This window comes from Heterodontus francisci, chromosome 29 (assembly GCF_036365525.1).
Source record: "Heterodontus francisci isolate sHetFra1 chromosome 29, sHetFra1.hap1, whole genome shotgun sequence".
Classification (NCBI taxonomy): domain Eukaryota; kingdom Metazoa; phylum Chordata; class Chondrichthyes; order Heterodontiformes; family Heterodontidae; genus Heterodontus; species Heterodontus francisci.
In genome coordinates this window covers 27,427,730-27,440,944 of record NC_090399.1, presented here as the reverse complement: position 1 = coordinate 27,440,944, position 13,215 = coordinate 27,427,730, and the positions used below count along the sequence as shown (strand labels likewise).

Sequence of the window (13,215 nt, the reverse complement as noted above, 5' to 3'; positions counted from 1 at the left end):
ACAATGACCTCAGGATGTCCCAAAGTGCTTTATAGCCAGTGAAGTACTTTTTGAAGGGTAGTCACTGTTGTAATCAATGTTCTCTCTAAGCTGTGTGGCCACATAGCAACCTGAAACTCCTACGCAAGTCGTTCCCTTTGTGTTATTGCATATGCATGGCCATACAAAAAATTTAAAGGGGCCAAAAAATAATTAGAGGGAACTTTGGTTGTAATGTAGGGAATGTGGTTGTCAGTATAAGCACAGCAAGCTCCCACAAACAGCAATGAAATAATGACCGGTAATGAACTTGGAAAAATAGGAACGAAATTTGGAGAGGCGAAATGGGCCTGTGAAGGGAAAGTGACGTCATGTCTGCCGAACCGAGTTGAATTTTTTGTGGACGTAATTTCACCTGGTAGATAAAGGAGTGTTTAATGGTGTTATTTATATGAACTTCCAGAAGGCATTCATTAAAGTTTCACATAAGCAATGAGATAATGTTCGGTTTTATGATGTTGATTGAGGGATAAATATTAACCAGGACACTGGGGAGAACTTCCCTGCTCCTCATTGAAATAGTGCATGGGATCACTTAGGTTCACCAGAGAGGGCAAATGGGACCTAGGTTTCATGTCTCACCCGAAGGATGGCCCCTCCAACAATGCATCACTCCTTCAGTACTGCACTGGGAACGTCAAGCCGGATTATGCGCTCAAATTAGAAAGTAGGATCTAGACGGTAGTAACCTCTAGATTACTCCCAGTGCCACGTGCTAGTGAGAGTAGTCATAGGAAGATAGGGAGGATCAATGCGTGGCTTGAGGCATGGTTTAGGAAGGAGAGCTTCAGATTCTTGGGGCACTGGGACCAGTTCTGGGGCAGGCGACACATATTCAAAAGGGATGGGTCGCACCTCAACAGGGCTGGGATCAATGTCCTTGCGAGGAGGTTCACTAGTGTTGTTGGGGAGGGTCTTCACTCAAAGGGTTGTGAATCTTTGGAGTTCTCTACCCCAGAGTTGTGGATGCTCGATCATTGAAGCTGACATATATAGACTTCGGGGAATCAAGGGCTATGGGGAGTGGGCGGGAAAGTGGAGTCGATGATCAGCCCTGATCATATTGAATGGCAAAACAGTCTCGATGGGCCGTATGGTCCACTCATGCTCCTATTTCTTATGTTCTTATGTCTTTCAAGTAAATTGACAGTGGGATGGGAACCAGCATATAGAAGTAGAAAAGAGGAATAAGGTGCATAAAGGAATGAGTGTGTTGGATAGTGCAGGAGAAGGAAATAATACCAGATTAGATAGGTGCAGACTAAGAAGGATGATCAGGAATACAAGGACAGGATTAGAATGTATGTAAACACACACAGTGTGGTGAATAAGATTGGTGAGCAACAAGCACAAAAAGCTGTGTGGGACGTAATGGCAACAACGGACATTGGTTTAAAAGTGGTGAGGATTGGGTGCTTAACATTCATGGATACAAAATGTTCAAAAAAGATAGGGAAGGAAAAAAGGGAGGTGGGGTGGCTGTACTGGTGTTGGAGAGAGAGGATGTCTTTGGGGGGCAAAGACACAATCTATTTGGTTAGAATTGAAAAGCAAAAAGCAGATGATCATACAAATGGAAGTATTCTGTGGGCCTCCAAGTAGTCAGACATAGAGGAGCAAATCTGCCAGAAAATCACAGAGATGTGCAAGAACTATAGAGTGGTGATATTGGGGGACTTTAATTACCCAAGTATCGACTGGCATAGAATTAGAGTAAAGGGTAAAGAGGGGGAGGAATTTCTGAAATGTGTTCAGAGTGTTCTTGGACCAAGTTGGAAGGAGGCATTGCGAGATCTGGTGCTGGGCAATGAGGTGGGCCAAGTGAACCAATTGTGTGTGTGGTGGGGGGGGGGTGGTGGGGGGGGAACACTTGGGTAGGAGTGATCATCGCATCATAAGGTTTCGATTAATAATGGAGAAGAGCGAGGAACAATCTAAAGGAGAACTTCTAAATTGAAAGAGGTGAACTTCCGTGGGATGAGAGGGGATCTAGCAGACTGACAGAAAAAATGATAATGGAACAATAGGTGATCTTTAAGGAGCAGATGTTTCAGGTACAGGCTAGGTACATTCCAACAGGGGCGAAAGGCAAGGAAACCAAAACCAGGGATCCTTGGATAATGACGGCAATAGAGAATATGACGAAACAAAAAAGAGGGTGTACGATGCATGTTCGGTGAATTTGTTACAACCAGGTGAGAAAGGTGTCTAGGGGGCTTTCTCAATCTTCACCTGGTCTTACTGTAATGGTTTTATTGTAAACACACTGCGATTTGAGCTCCCCCTTCACGAATCCTTGTTCACCACTTTCCAATTATAAGGCAAAGAAATGAGCACAAACAGGCTTTCTTAGGTTTAAAGAAGAAAAGTGAAATTTATTAAAACTTAAACTCTAATTCGGTTGACGCCTACGAATACACGACGTGCCCACACTAGCATGCATACGCGATACACACTGCAAATAGAGACAGAAAAGAGCAGAAGATAAAGTAGAGAAGTTTAAGGCAATATCTGAAGAGTTTGTTACGGTTCTTCGAGCTCACTGTGGAGTCCTTCCTTGTAGATAATTCTTGCTTTTTGTTGGGGCCCAGTATTCTTCTTAAATAAAAACAGGAAATGCTGGAAATACTCAGCAGATCTGGCAGCATCTGTGCAGAGAGAAGCAGAGTTAACGTTTCAGGTCAGAGACCCTTCTTCTTAAACCTTGTTCACTGTAGGAGACTTTTCTCTCTTGGGATTCATGTGTCTTCAATGGATTCCAAAGCTGGTGAGAAAGAGATGGGAGCTGACAGGAGGAGAGGAGGTCTGCTTCAGTCCAGGAGCCAAGAGCTTTCTGTCTTCAAACACTGTTTCTCCAATTTAAAACTCCCCAAGTTGGCCAGCAGGGTGGTCACATAACCGAACTGGTTTGACCAAGTCTTTTCTGTGTATTGGGAGCACGGACAGGTCCTTTGTTCCAAGCAGTGTCTGCTACTATGCAAAAAATGTCCTTCCAGCCAGGCTTGGCAATTCCTTGTATTAGGCCCTCTCTTCTTCCCAGCAACAATTTGAAGTTTAATGTCCTTGTGGCGAAATTAATGTGCCTCATTCTTGGCAGGTGGGGGCCTGCACGACAAATTCTTCAAGCAAAAACCAGGCCAAATGCAAAAAGTGGAGAGGGAAATTGAAGAGGAAAATAAGACTGGCAAAGAGAGATTATGAGAATAGAATGGCAGTTAACATAAAAGGGAACCCAAAAATCTTCTACCAGTGTGTAAATAGCGAGCAGGTAGTAAGAGGCAGGGTGGGGCTTATTCGGGACAATGAAGGTAATATATGCTTAGAGGTCCAGGGCAAGGCTAGAATACTTAATGAGTATTTAGTATTGTGTTCACTAAGGAAGAGGAATCTGATAAAATATTGGTAGAAACGGAGATGGTAGAGGTAATGGATGGGTGAAAAAATTGACAGGCAGGATGTACTGGAAAGGCTAGCTATGTTCAGAGTGTATAAGTCACCTGGTCTGGATGGCTTACATCCCAGATTGCTAAAGGAAATAGGGGTGGAGATAGCAGACGGGCTTGCCATAATCTTCCAATCATCCCTAGATACGGGGAGCTGCCAAAGGATTGGAGAGTGGCAAATGTGACACCCTTATTCAAGAAAGGATGTAAAGACATTCCTAGTAATTAGAGGCCAGCCAGTTTAACATCAGTGGTGGGTAAGATTTTACAAGCAATAATCAGGGGACAAAATCAGCAGACAATTGGAGAGGTTCGAATTAATTGAGAGCCGGCACAGATTTGTAAAAAGCAGATCGTGCTTAACTAATCTAATTTTTTGATGAAGTAACAGAGAAGGTTGATGGAGGGAATGCAATGCATGTTTTCTGTATGGATTTAAAGAATAGGAGGGTCTGTGTCAGCTTGGATAAAAAAAAAATTGGCTTAAGGACTGAAAACAGCGATGTGTGGTAAATCATTGTTTTTCAGAATGGAGGATGGTAGACAGTGGTGTTCCCAAGGTTCAGTGCTAGGATCACTTTTTAAAAAATATTTATATCTATAAACAATATTGTCATGCGACCCCCCCCCCCACCTGCCAAGAATGAGGCACACATTATTTCTCCACATGAACATTAAAAATGTAAAAATGTTGCTGGGAAGAAAATAGGGCCTGTCACAAGGAATTGCCAGGCCCCTTGCTGGAAAGACTTTTTTTGCATACTAGCAGACAGTGTTGGAACAAAGGACCCCGTCTCTGCTTCTCCAATACACAGAAGACCTGGTCAGACCAGTTTAGTCACATGACTAACTGGCTGTTTTTATTTGAACTTCCCACAGAGGGTTTGAAACTCTGAAAGCTCTTTGCTCCTGGGCTGGAAAAGACCTCTCTCCTATCTGCTCCCATCTCTTTCTCACGGAACTGAAGACCCATGAACGACACATGAACCCCAAGAGAGAAAAGTCTCTTACAGTAAACAAGGTTTAAGAAGAATAATGGGCCCCAACAAAAAGCAAGACAACTTACAAAAGGACTACAGTGAGCTCGAAGTATAGTAAACAAGAAACTCTTCTGATATTGCCTCAAACCTCTTTACTTTATTTTTCTTCTGCTTTTTTCTGTCCCTGTTTGCATGTGTGTATCGCGTATGCATACTAGCGTGGGGTACGGCGTATATCCGTAGGCGTTAACCGAATTAGAGTTTAAGTTTGTTTTAATAAATTTCACTTTTCTTTTTTAAACCTAAGAAAGCCTGTTTATGCTCATTTCTTTTCCTTGTACGTGGAAATTGGTGAACAAGGATTCACCAAGGGGGAGCTCAAAACACAGTGTGTTTAAAAACAAAACCCTGTTACAATAAGAGCAGGTGAAGGCTAAAAGGCACCTCTAGACACCTTTCTTACCTGGTCGTAACAATATAAAAAAAATACACACTTATATATAAAATATGACTTGGATCTTGGAATACAGAGTAAAATTTCAAAATTTGCCGATGATATCAAACTTGGAGGTGTGGCAGACAGTGAGGATGATAACAACTTGACTGCATCCGAACATAGATGGGCTAGCAGAATGGGCAGACAAGTGGCAGATGGAATTTAATACAGAGAAGTGTGAAATGATGCATTCTGGCAGAAGGGATAGAGAGAGGCAATATATACTTAATGGCACAGTTCTAAAGAGTGTACAGGGACAGCGAAACCTTGGGGTCCATGTGCGTAGGTTTTTTAAGGCGGCAGGACACATTGAGAGACTAGTCAGCAAAGCATTTGGGATCTGAGCTTCATAAGTGGAGGTATTGAGCACAAAAGCAGGGATGTTATGCTGAGGTCCTTAAGGGTTGCAGGGGAGATTTACCAGAATGGTTCCAGGGATGAGGGATTCTAGCTAGAAAGTTCGGTTGGAGAAGCTGGAATTGTTCTCCTGGTGAAAAGGAGATTGAGGGAAGATTTGATAGAGGGGTGCAAGATCATGATGGGTTTAGATAAGGTAAACAAAGAAAAGCTGTTCCCATTAGCTGACGATACAAGGACTAGGGGACACAGATTGAAGGCTTTGGGCAAGAGATACAGGGGGAATGTGAGGAAGAAATTTTTAACACAGTGAGTGGTAGTGACCTGGAACTCACTGCCTACAAGGGTGGTGGAAGCGGAGACGATCACTGACTTCAATAGGAAATTGGATGGTCACTTGAGAAAAATAAACTTACAGGGCTACGGGGATGGAGCAGGGGAATGGAGACCCGCACGGACTTAACGGACTGAATGGGCTCCTTCTGTGTATTATGATGCTATGATTCTACAGGGACCTGTACCCACAAACTTCTGACTCAGTGGCGAGAGAAAGGCACGTCAATTGGCCTCTGACCCTTGGCGATGTGGACAGGGAAGTTCAAGCCCTTTGACGTAGTTTGTTTGTTGCACGGTATAACGCATCTGTCATTCCAAAACAGTGTCTCCTTAACTTATCATGATTGATTCAGCAAGGGAATCTGCGAAGAAACATGGACAAAAACTGTGAGGTCCAGAGTTGAAATTGAAGCTAAAGTTACTAATGGTTTCTTGGACTGGGCCGCGCTGGCTAACTCTTGTTTATCTGCGACATTCTCTCTTTTAGCAACACATGGAGGTCAGCTCTGGGGAGACGAGAGCCGCCATTAATCGAACACAGCGCTGGTATGATGACATGGAATTGGCAAACGGCATAACTCTGGTAGGTAGGCAGCCATGCCAGTCCATCCCAGGCATGGGAAAATCTGCAGAGGTTGGGGATTGGGGGGTTGGTGAAATCTGACCCAGGAGAGGCATCATGGCCAGTAGGTCTTCAGAGGGTGCATTCAACCTGGGTGCCTCTGCTCAATGAGCACCCCCCCCCACTCCAACACCACCCTGCCTTTTCCAGATGACCTTCCAGTAGGCACTGATCAAATGGCTGCCCGCTGAATAGAGACTTTTTATCAATGTAAATTACTCCTCACGTGGCACTCCCCCACCCGAGTTTCACAACACAATTTAATTGGAGATGTCAGTTATTGACCACAGACCGAACTGCCAGAACTCTCCGAACACGTACTGTCCCCTGCAGGATCGGCTGTTGCTGGGGTTCTTCAACACCTCATCTTATGGTGAGTGGCACCGGCTTAATTTCGTCTTGTTCCTTCCCTCTCTGCTGACGTTCGCAGGGCAAACACATGCCAGTAGTTTTTACAGGATTTAAATTTTTTTCCAGTTATTCATTCACGGGGCGTGAGTGTCGCTGGCCAGGCCAGCATTTATTACACATCCCTAATTGCCTTTGAGAAGGTGGTGGTGAGCCGCCTTCTTGAACCGCTGCAGTCCATGTGGGGTAGGTACACCCCCTGTGCTGTTAAGGAGGGAGTTCCAGGATTTTGACCCAGCGACAGTGAAAAAAACGACGATATAGTTCCAAGTCAGGATGGTGTGTGGCTTGGAGGGGAACTTGCAGTTGATGGTGTTCCCATGTATCTGCTGCTCTTTGTCCTTCTAGGTGGTAGAGGTCACGGGTTTGGGTGGTGCTGTCGAAGATCAGCAACAGGAACAATGGCTGACTTCACTCCTCCCTAATTCTTACCGAATGCTTGCAGTTAATGCTAGTTTTTTTTCCCCTCCGATGTCCATCAGGGCCCAGAGAGCAGCAAGTATCTCACGACGCGTGAGCGCCTAGACAGACCGTTGGTGAAGGTTTACCAGCGCCACCCAGCAACACAACTTCCCGAGGCAGCAACTCTTGTCAAGGTCAGTATGACGCTCAGTGAAAATCTGGAACTCTCTTCCTCTCCAAAAGGTCTGGAGAGGCTGGGGGTGGGGGGGGGGGGGGGGGGAGGGGGGAGGCGGGTTCAATTGAAAATTACCAAAATCTGCGATCGATAGATTTTTGTTAGGCAAAGGTCTTAAGGGTTTGGGAACTAAGATGGGTAGATGAAGTTAAGGTGCAGATTGGCCATGATCTAACTGAATGGAGACCAGGTGAGGGGCTGAATGGCCTATTCCTGTTCCTGTGCTTGGGCAGTAAAGATTCGTATGGCTGGGGAACCCAGTTATAGTTGGATACAGAGGTTACCAATCTATTCAACAGCTTCAGCTGATGCAGTGAATGCTTGTGATACCACCAGGAATGGATCGCTCAAGGCGAGAGTTCAACCTGTGGGTGATGGTCTGACTAGGATGGCCCCAATCACAACTTGAGCTGGTCCTCACATTCCACTTGTGGAGAAGTGGCCACATCCTCCCTGGCCTGTCCTCAAGCGGTTGAGGGTTGTCCAGATTTTCCTTGGGCGGTTGAATCCTGGGACTTCACCGCTCGGGTCAGTTACCAGGTTGCTGATGTTAGCAGTCAACCAGGAGGTGCGCCATTGAGAGGTGGGGCTTGTAGGGGGTGGAGTGTGTTCCAGGAGGGGCGACAAGATTTCAGGCAGACGCGCGAGCTTTCTTTTTTGAGGTCCCATTTCAATGGGAGTGCTTCGTTAGCTGTCAGCCGCGGTAAAGATGAAAATCCGTCACGGAATGTTCTACTAGAAACAGCAGCGGAAGCAGAAGGTGTAATAGCTTTTAAAAGAGTAAGGATGTATTTGGAGAAGAATTAAAACAAAGAGAAATGGTGGGATGGGGGACAGATGGGAAAGGCAAGGGATGAGACTAAGTTCTTTCGGAAAGCCAGCCTTAGTACAATGGGAGAAATAATTCCTTTAGTGCTGTGCGGTTCTTTGATTTTGTGTTCTGTTTGTGGCTCCTCTCTGAGATTCTGGACTGTCTCAGGAGGATGGTGCATATTGTTAGCTCGGGGGGTGGGTTATATGAGAAAGGGTATTCTTCAGGGAGCAGGAAGGAGACCTAAGCAGATGTTGTATGTATTTATGTAATGGGTGTCGGACTAGCAGGTGTGGCATAGAGGGCCGCAGGGCAATTTCTGACTCTGACCCTGCCTCAGCTGATCTGCTGCTGAAACCCTCATCCATGCCTTTGTTACCTCGAGACTTGACTATCCCAACACTTCGCTGGTCGGCCTCCCATATTTCACCCTTCATAAACTTAAACTCATCCAAAACTCTGCTGCCCGTATCCTAACTTGCACCAAGTCCTGTTCACCAATCACTTCCTATGCTCGCTGGCCTACATTTGATTCTAGCCCAATAATGCATCGATTTTAAAATTCTCACCCCCTCCAGCCCTAACAACAATCCGAGATATCTGTGCTCCTCAAATTCTTTTTAAAATATTTTTTCATGGGACGTGGGCATCGCTGGCAAGGCCAGCATTTGATGTCCATCCCCGAATTGACCTTGACAACTGAGTGGCTTGCAAGGCCATTTCAGAGGGCAGTTAAGAGTCAACAACATTGATGAGAGTCTGGAGTCACATGTAGGCCAGAGCAGGTCAGGACAGCAGATTTCCTTCCCTGAAGGACATTCGTGAACCAGATGGGTTTTTACGACAATTGATGATAGTTTCACGGTCACCATTACTAAGACTAGCTCTCAATGCCAGGGTTTTAAAAAAATAATTAATTGAATTTGAATTGCACCAGCTGCCATGATGGGATTGGAACCCATGCCTCCAGGGCATTAGCCCGGGCCTCTGGATTACTAATTCAGTGATATTACCACGATGCCACTGTCTCCCCAACAAATTCTGACTTCTTGCGCATCCCTAATTTTTAATGCTTCACCAGTGGTGGTTGTACCTTCAGCTGCCTGGGCCCTAAGCTCTGGAATTCCCCCCCTAAATCTCTCTGCCTCTCCACCTTTAAATCGCTCCTTAAAACCTACATCTTTGACCAAGCTTTTGGTCACCTGTCCGAATACTTCTTTATGTGGCTTGGTGTTAAGTATTGTTTGATGATGTTCCTGTGAAGAGCCTTAGGGTATTTGAGCGTTCTATAAATGTAAGTCATTGTCATTGTTGTTGTGGGTTCAAGTTGCACTCCAGGACACTGGAAGGGAAGGCTGACACTCCCATGCAGTACTGTCAGAGGTGCTGTCTTTTGGATGAAGCATGAGACCGAGGCCCTGTCTGGCCTCTCATGTGGATGTAAAAGATCCTTCATTGCCCATAAAGCACTTTGGGATGTCCTGTAGTCGTGAAAGGGACTATATAAATGCAAGTCTTTCTTTATACACAGGGCTTGCTAGCAAGGCTGAACAGTACCTCTTGGACAGAATGGTTTTGTGTAGAAATCATGTCTGTGTTTGGCATCGTCACCTTAAAGCAGCCCTTGAAGCATGATAGAGAATTTACAAAACCAAGTATTGGATAAATAGTATAATTTTTAAGGGGATGCAAGAACAGAGTTTCCTAGGAGTGTACATACACAAGCCTTCGATGATGGGCACAACAAGTTGTGAAGGCATATGGGATCCTTGGCTTCATCAATGGAGGCATAGGCTACAAAAGCAAGGGAGTTATGCTAAACCTTGCATAAAACACTGGTTTGGTCCGAGCCGGAGTATTGTGTTCAATTCTGGGCACCACACTTCAGGAAGGATGTCAAGGTCTTGCAGAGGGTGCGGAGGAGATTTACTGGAATGATGCCGGGGATGAGAGGCTTCAGTTACGTGGAGAGACTGGAGAAGCTGGCGTCATTCTCCTTAGAGTAGAGAAGGTTATAAGGAGATTTGATAGAGGTGTTCAAAATCTTGAAAGGTTTGAAGGGTAAATAAGAAGAAACTGTTTCTCAGTGGCAGAAAGGTCAGTAACCAGAGGTTATGGGTTTAGGTGACTGGCAAAAGAACCAGAGGCAATATGCAGAAACTTTGTTTTACGCAGTGAGTTGATATCAACTGGAATGCACTGTTTGAAAGAGCGACAGAGCAGTTTCAATAGTAACTTTCAGAAGGCACTTGGATGTATATTTGCAAAGGAAACATTTGCTGGGCGATGGAGACAATTTGGTAGCTTTTTCAAAGAGTTGGTACAGGCACAATAGGCTGAATGGCCTCCTTCTGTGCTGTTTTTTGATTCGATAGGGAAAGGCCACTGTGTAAGGTTCTCCCGTCATAGTGTAGCGAGGGACTGTAACCCATGTAAAACCCCTCGGGCTGTGTGCACCAGAAAATGTTTTTGCTACATAATGCAAATGGACATTGTATATAAAATGGAATGGCAAGAGTTGTGAGGCAGCTCATGTTCTGTATCGAAAAGAACTGATCTTTTTTGCACTTTCCGAAATGTCCACTCTGAATGGTTTTGTAATGTACCTTTTTTTTTAAACAAATCTTGTGAATAAAGTATATTTTTGGGGGAAAAAATTGATTCAATGTGAAACTATCCCCTCGCTGTTTAGAGGACATGTCCGGGAGATCAGTGTAGTCTGGCAAAGCTGAAAATCTATCAGCAGCTAAAATTTCCCACGAGTTGGCTTCCAAGGAACAAATGACCTGCATTTACCCATTTAGACCACTCGTCCGAGGGTGTAGTCGAGCAGCGATCTTAGAGAGATAGGTCAGGTTGGCAGTTAAACAGCTCTGAAACGTGCTGCAGATCACAGACTATCTGGAAGCAATGGTATGGGCACAGTGGCTAGTTTTGGTTTGAAAAGTTGCCTGCACTTCAAAGAAAATAGGGGACTACCCTGATGATTCAGAGAGTAACTGATCCATACAGAACTGGATGTCTTGGTCGGAAGATAAAGGAGGCCACTTACAGCTTGGATAATGAGAATTTTAAATGGGGCAGAGGAGCAAAGGGATCTAGGGATACAGATACACAAATCACACAAAGCATCGATGCTGGGTGATCAGTCCATAAAAGGAAGCACTGGGGTTCATTCCTAGAGTTGTGGAATTGCAAAGCGGAGATGTTTTACCAAACTTTTATTGAACCTTGGTTAGACTACACTTTAAAGTACTGTGTGCTGTTCTGGTTTACATATTACAAAAATGATCCAAAGCCACTGGAGAGAGTGCAAAACAGACTCACAAGGACGATACCAAAACTGAGAGAATATACTTCCCAGGAAAGGCTGAAGAAGCCGGCATTCTTTTCTCTAAAAAAGGAGAGGCGAAGGAGTGATCAAATAGAGAACTTTAAAATGATGAAGGGATCGAGTCGGGTAGATGGGCCAAGTGGCCTCTTTCTGTGCCTTAAACTATCTATGATTCTGTTCTATGTCGAGAAGATGTTTCTACTTGTGGAGGAATCCAAATCTAGGGGCCATAAATATACGATGGTCACAAATAAATCCAATGGGGAATTCCAGAGAAACTGCTTTACCCGGACAGTGGTTACAACGTGCAACTTGCTGCCATGTGGGAGTGCTTGAGGCAAATAGCACGGATGCATTTAAGGGGAAGCTAGATGTGTACATGAGGGAGAAAGGAATAGAAGGTCATGCTGGTAGGGTGAGATGAAGTCAGATGGGAGGTTCATCTGGGGCTTGACCCCTGGACTGTTTGTTCGTTCGTTGGTGTCATCTTCTTCCCAGAAGGTTGACTGTCATGGATCTCCACCTCTGTCTGTCCTTACACATTCTGCATAGGTCAACTGCATCCATTCCATTATATCCGTCATCCATTTTCTTATTTATTTATTTAGAGATACAGCACTGAGCCCTTTGGCCCACCGAGTCTGTGCTGACCATCAACCACCCATTTATACTAATCCTACATTAATCCCATTATCCTCTCACATCCCCGCCTTCCCTCAATTCCCCTACCTACACTAGGGGCAATTTATAATGGCTAATTTACCTATCAACCTGCGAGTCTTTGGCTGCGGGAGGAAACCGGAGCACCCGGAGGAAACCCACACGGTCACAGGGAGAACTTGCAAACTCCGCACAGGCAGTACCTAGAATTGAACCCGGGTCCCTGGAGCTGTGAGGCTGCGGTGCTAACCACTGTGCCGCCCCTGCGCACTTGAGGTGCATATCGAGACTCCTTTTGAATGAGTTGAGGGTCTCTGCCTCAACTACCTTTCAAGCAGTGAGTCCCAGACATCCACCACTCTCTGGGTGAAAAGATTTTTCCTCATCTCCCCTCTAATTTTTCTACCAATCACGTTAAATCTATGCCCCCTCATCACTGACCTATCTGCTAAGGTAAATAAACCCTTTACCTCCACTCTATCCAAGCCCCTCAAAATTTTAGTGCATTTTAATCAGATCGCCCCTCAGCTTTTTCTGTTACAAGGAGAACAACCCCAGCCTATACAATCTTTCCTCAGAGCTGCATTTTTCCAGTCCTGGCAACATCCTCGTAAATCTCCTCTGTATCCTCTCTAGTGCAATTACATCCTTTCTGTAATGAGGTGACCAGAACTGCACAGTACTCAAGTTGTGGCCTAACCAATGAGTTATACAGTTCCAGCATAACCTCCCTGCTCTTGTATTCAATACCTCGGCTAATAAAGGAGAGGATTCCATATGCCTTCTTAACCACCTTATCGAGCTGTCCTGCTACCTTCAGGGATCTGTGGACTTTCACTTCAAGGTCCCTCACTTCCTCTACACTTCTCAGTATTTGCCCATTAATCGTGTATTCCTTTGTCTTGTTTGACCTCCCCAAATGCATCACCTCACACTTCGCCAGGTTGAATTCCATTTACCACTTTTCTGCCTATCTGACCAGACCATCAATATCTTCCTGCATTCTACAGCTATCCTCCTCGCGATCTACCACACGGCCAATCTTTGTGTCGTCTGCAAACTTCTTGATCATGCCCCCTACATTTACGTCAA

The 13,215-nt window shown here is 45.0% G+C and overlaps 1 protein-coding gene across 1 annotated transcript in view; it reads left to right on the top strand.

Moving 5' to 3' along the window:
* The window catches only part of tektl1 (tektin like 1), a 69,748-nt gene extending 62,642 nt beyond the window's left edge, over positions 1-7,106 (top strand). Inside the window, exons 6-8 of the mRNA XM_068008989.1 lie at positions 6,139-6,234; positions 6,607-6,646; positions 7,030-7,106. Of these exons, the coding sequence (XP_067865090.1) occupies positions 6,139-6,234; positions 6,607-6,646; positions 7,030-7,106 (213 nt within the window). The remainder of the gene's footprint in view (positions 1-6,138; positions 6,235-6,606; positions 6,647-7,029) is intronic.
* The last annotated feature ends 6,109 nt before the right edge of the window (positions 7,107-13,215 follow it).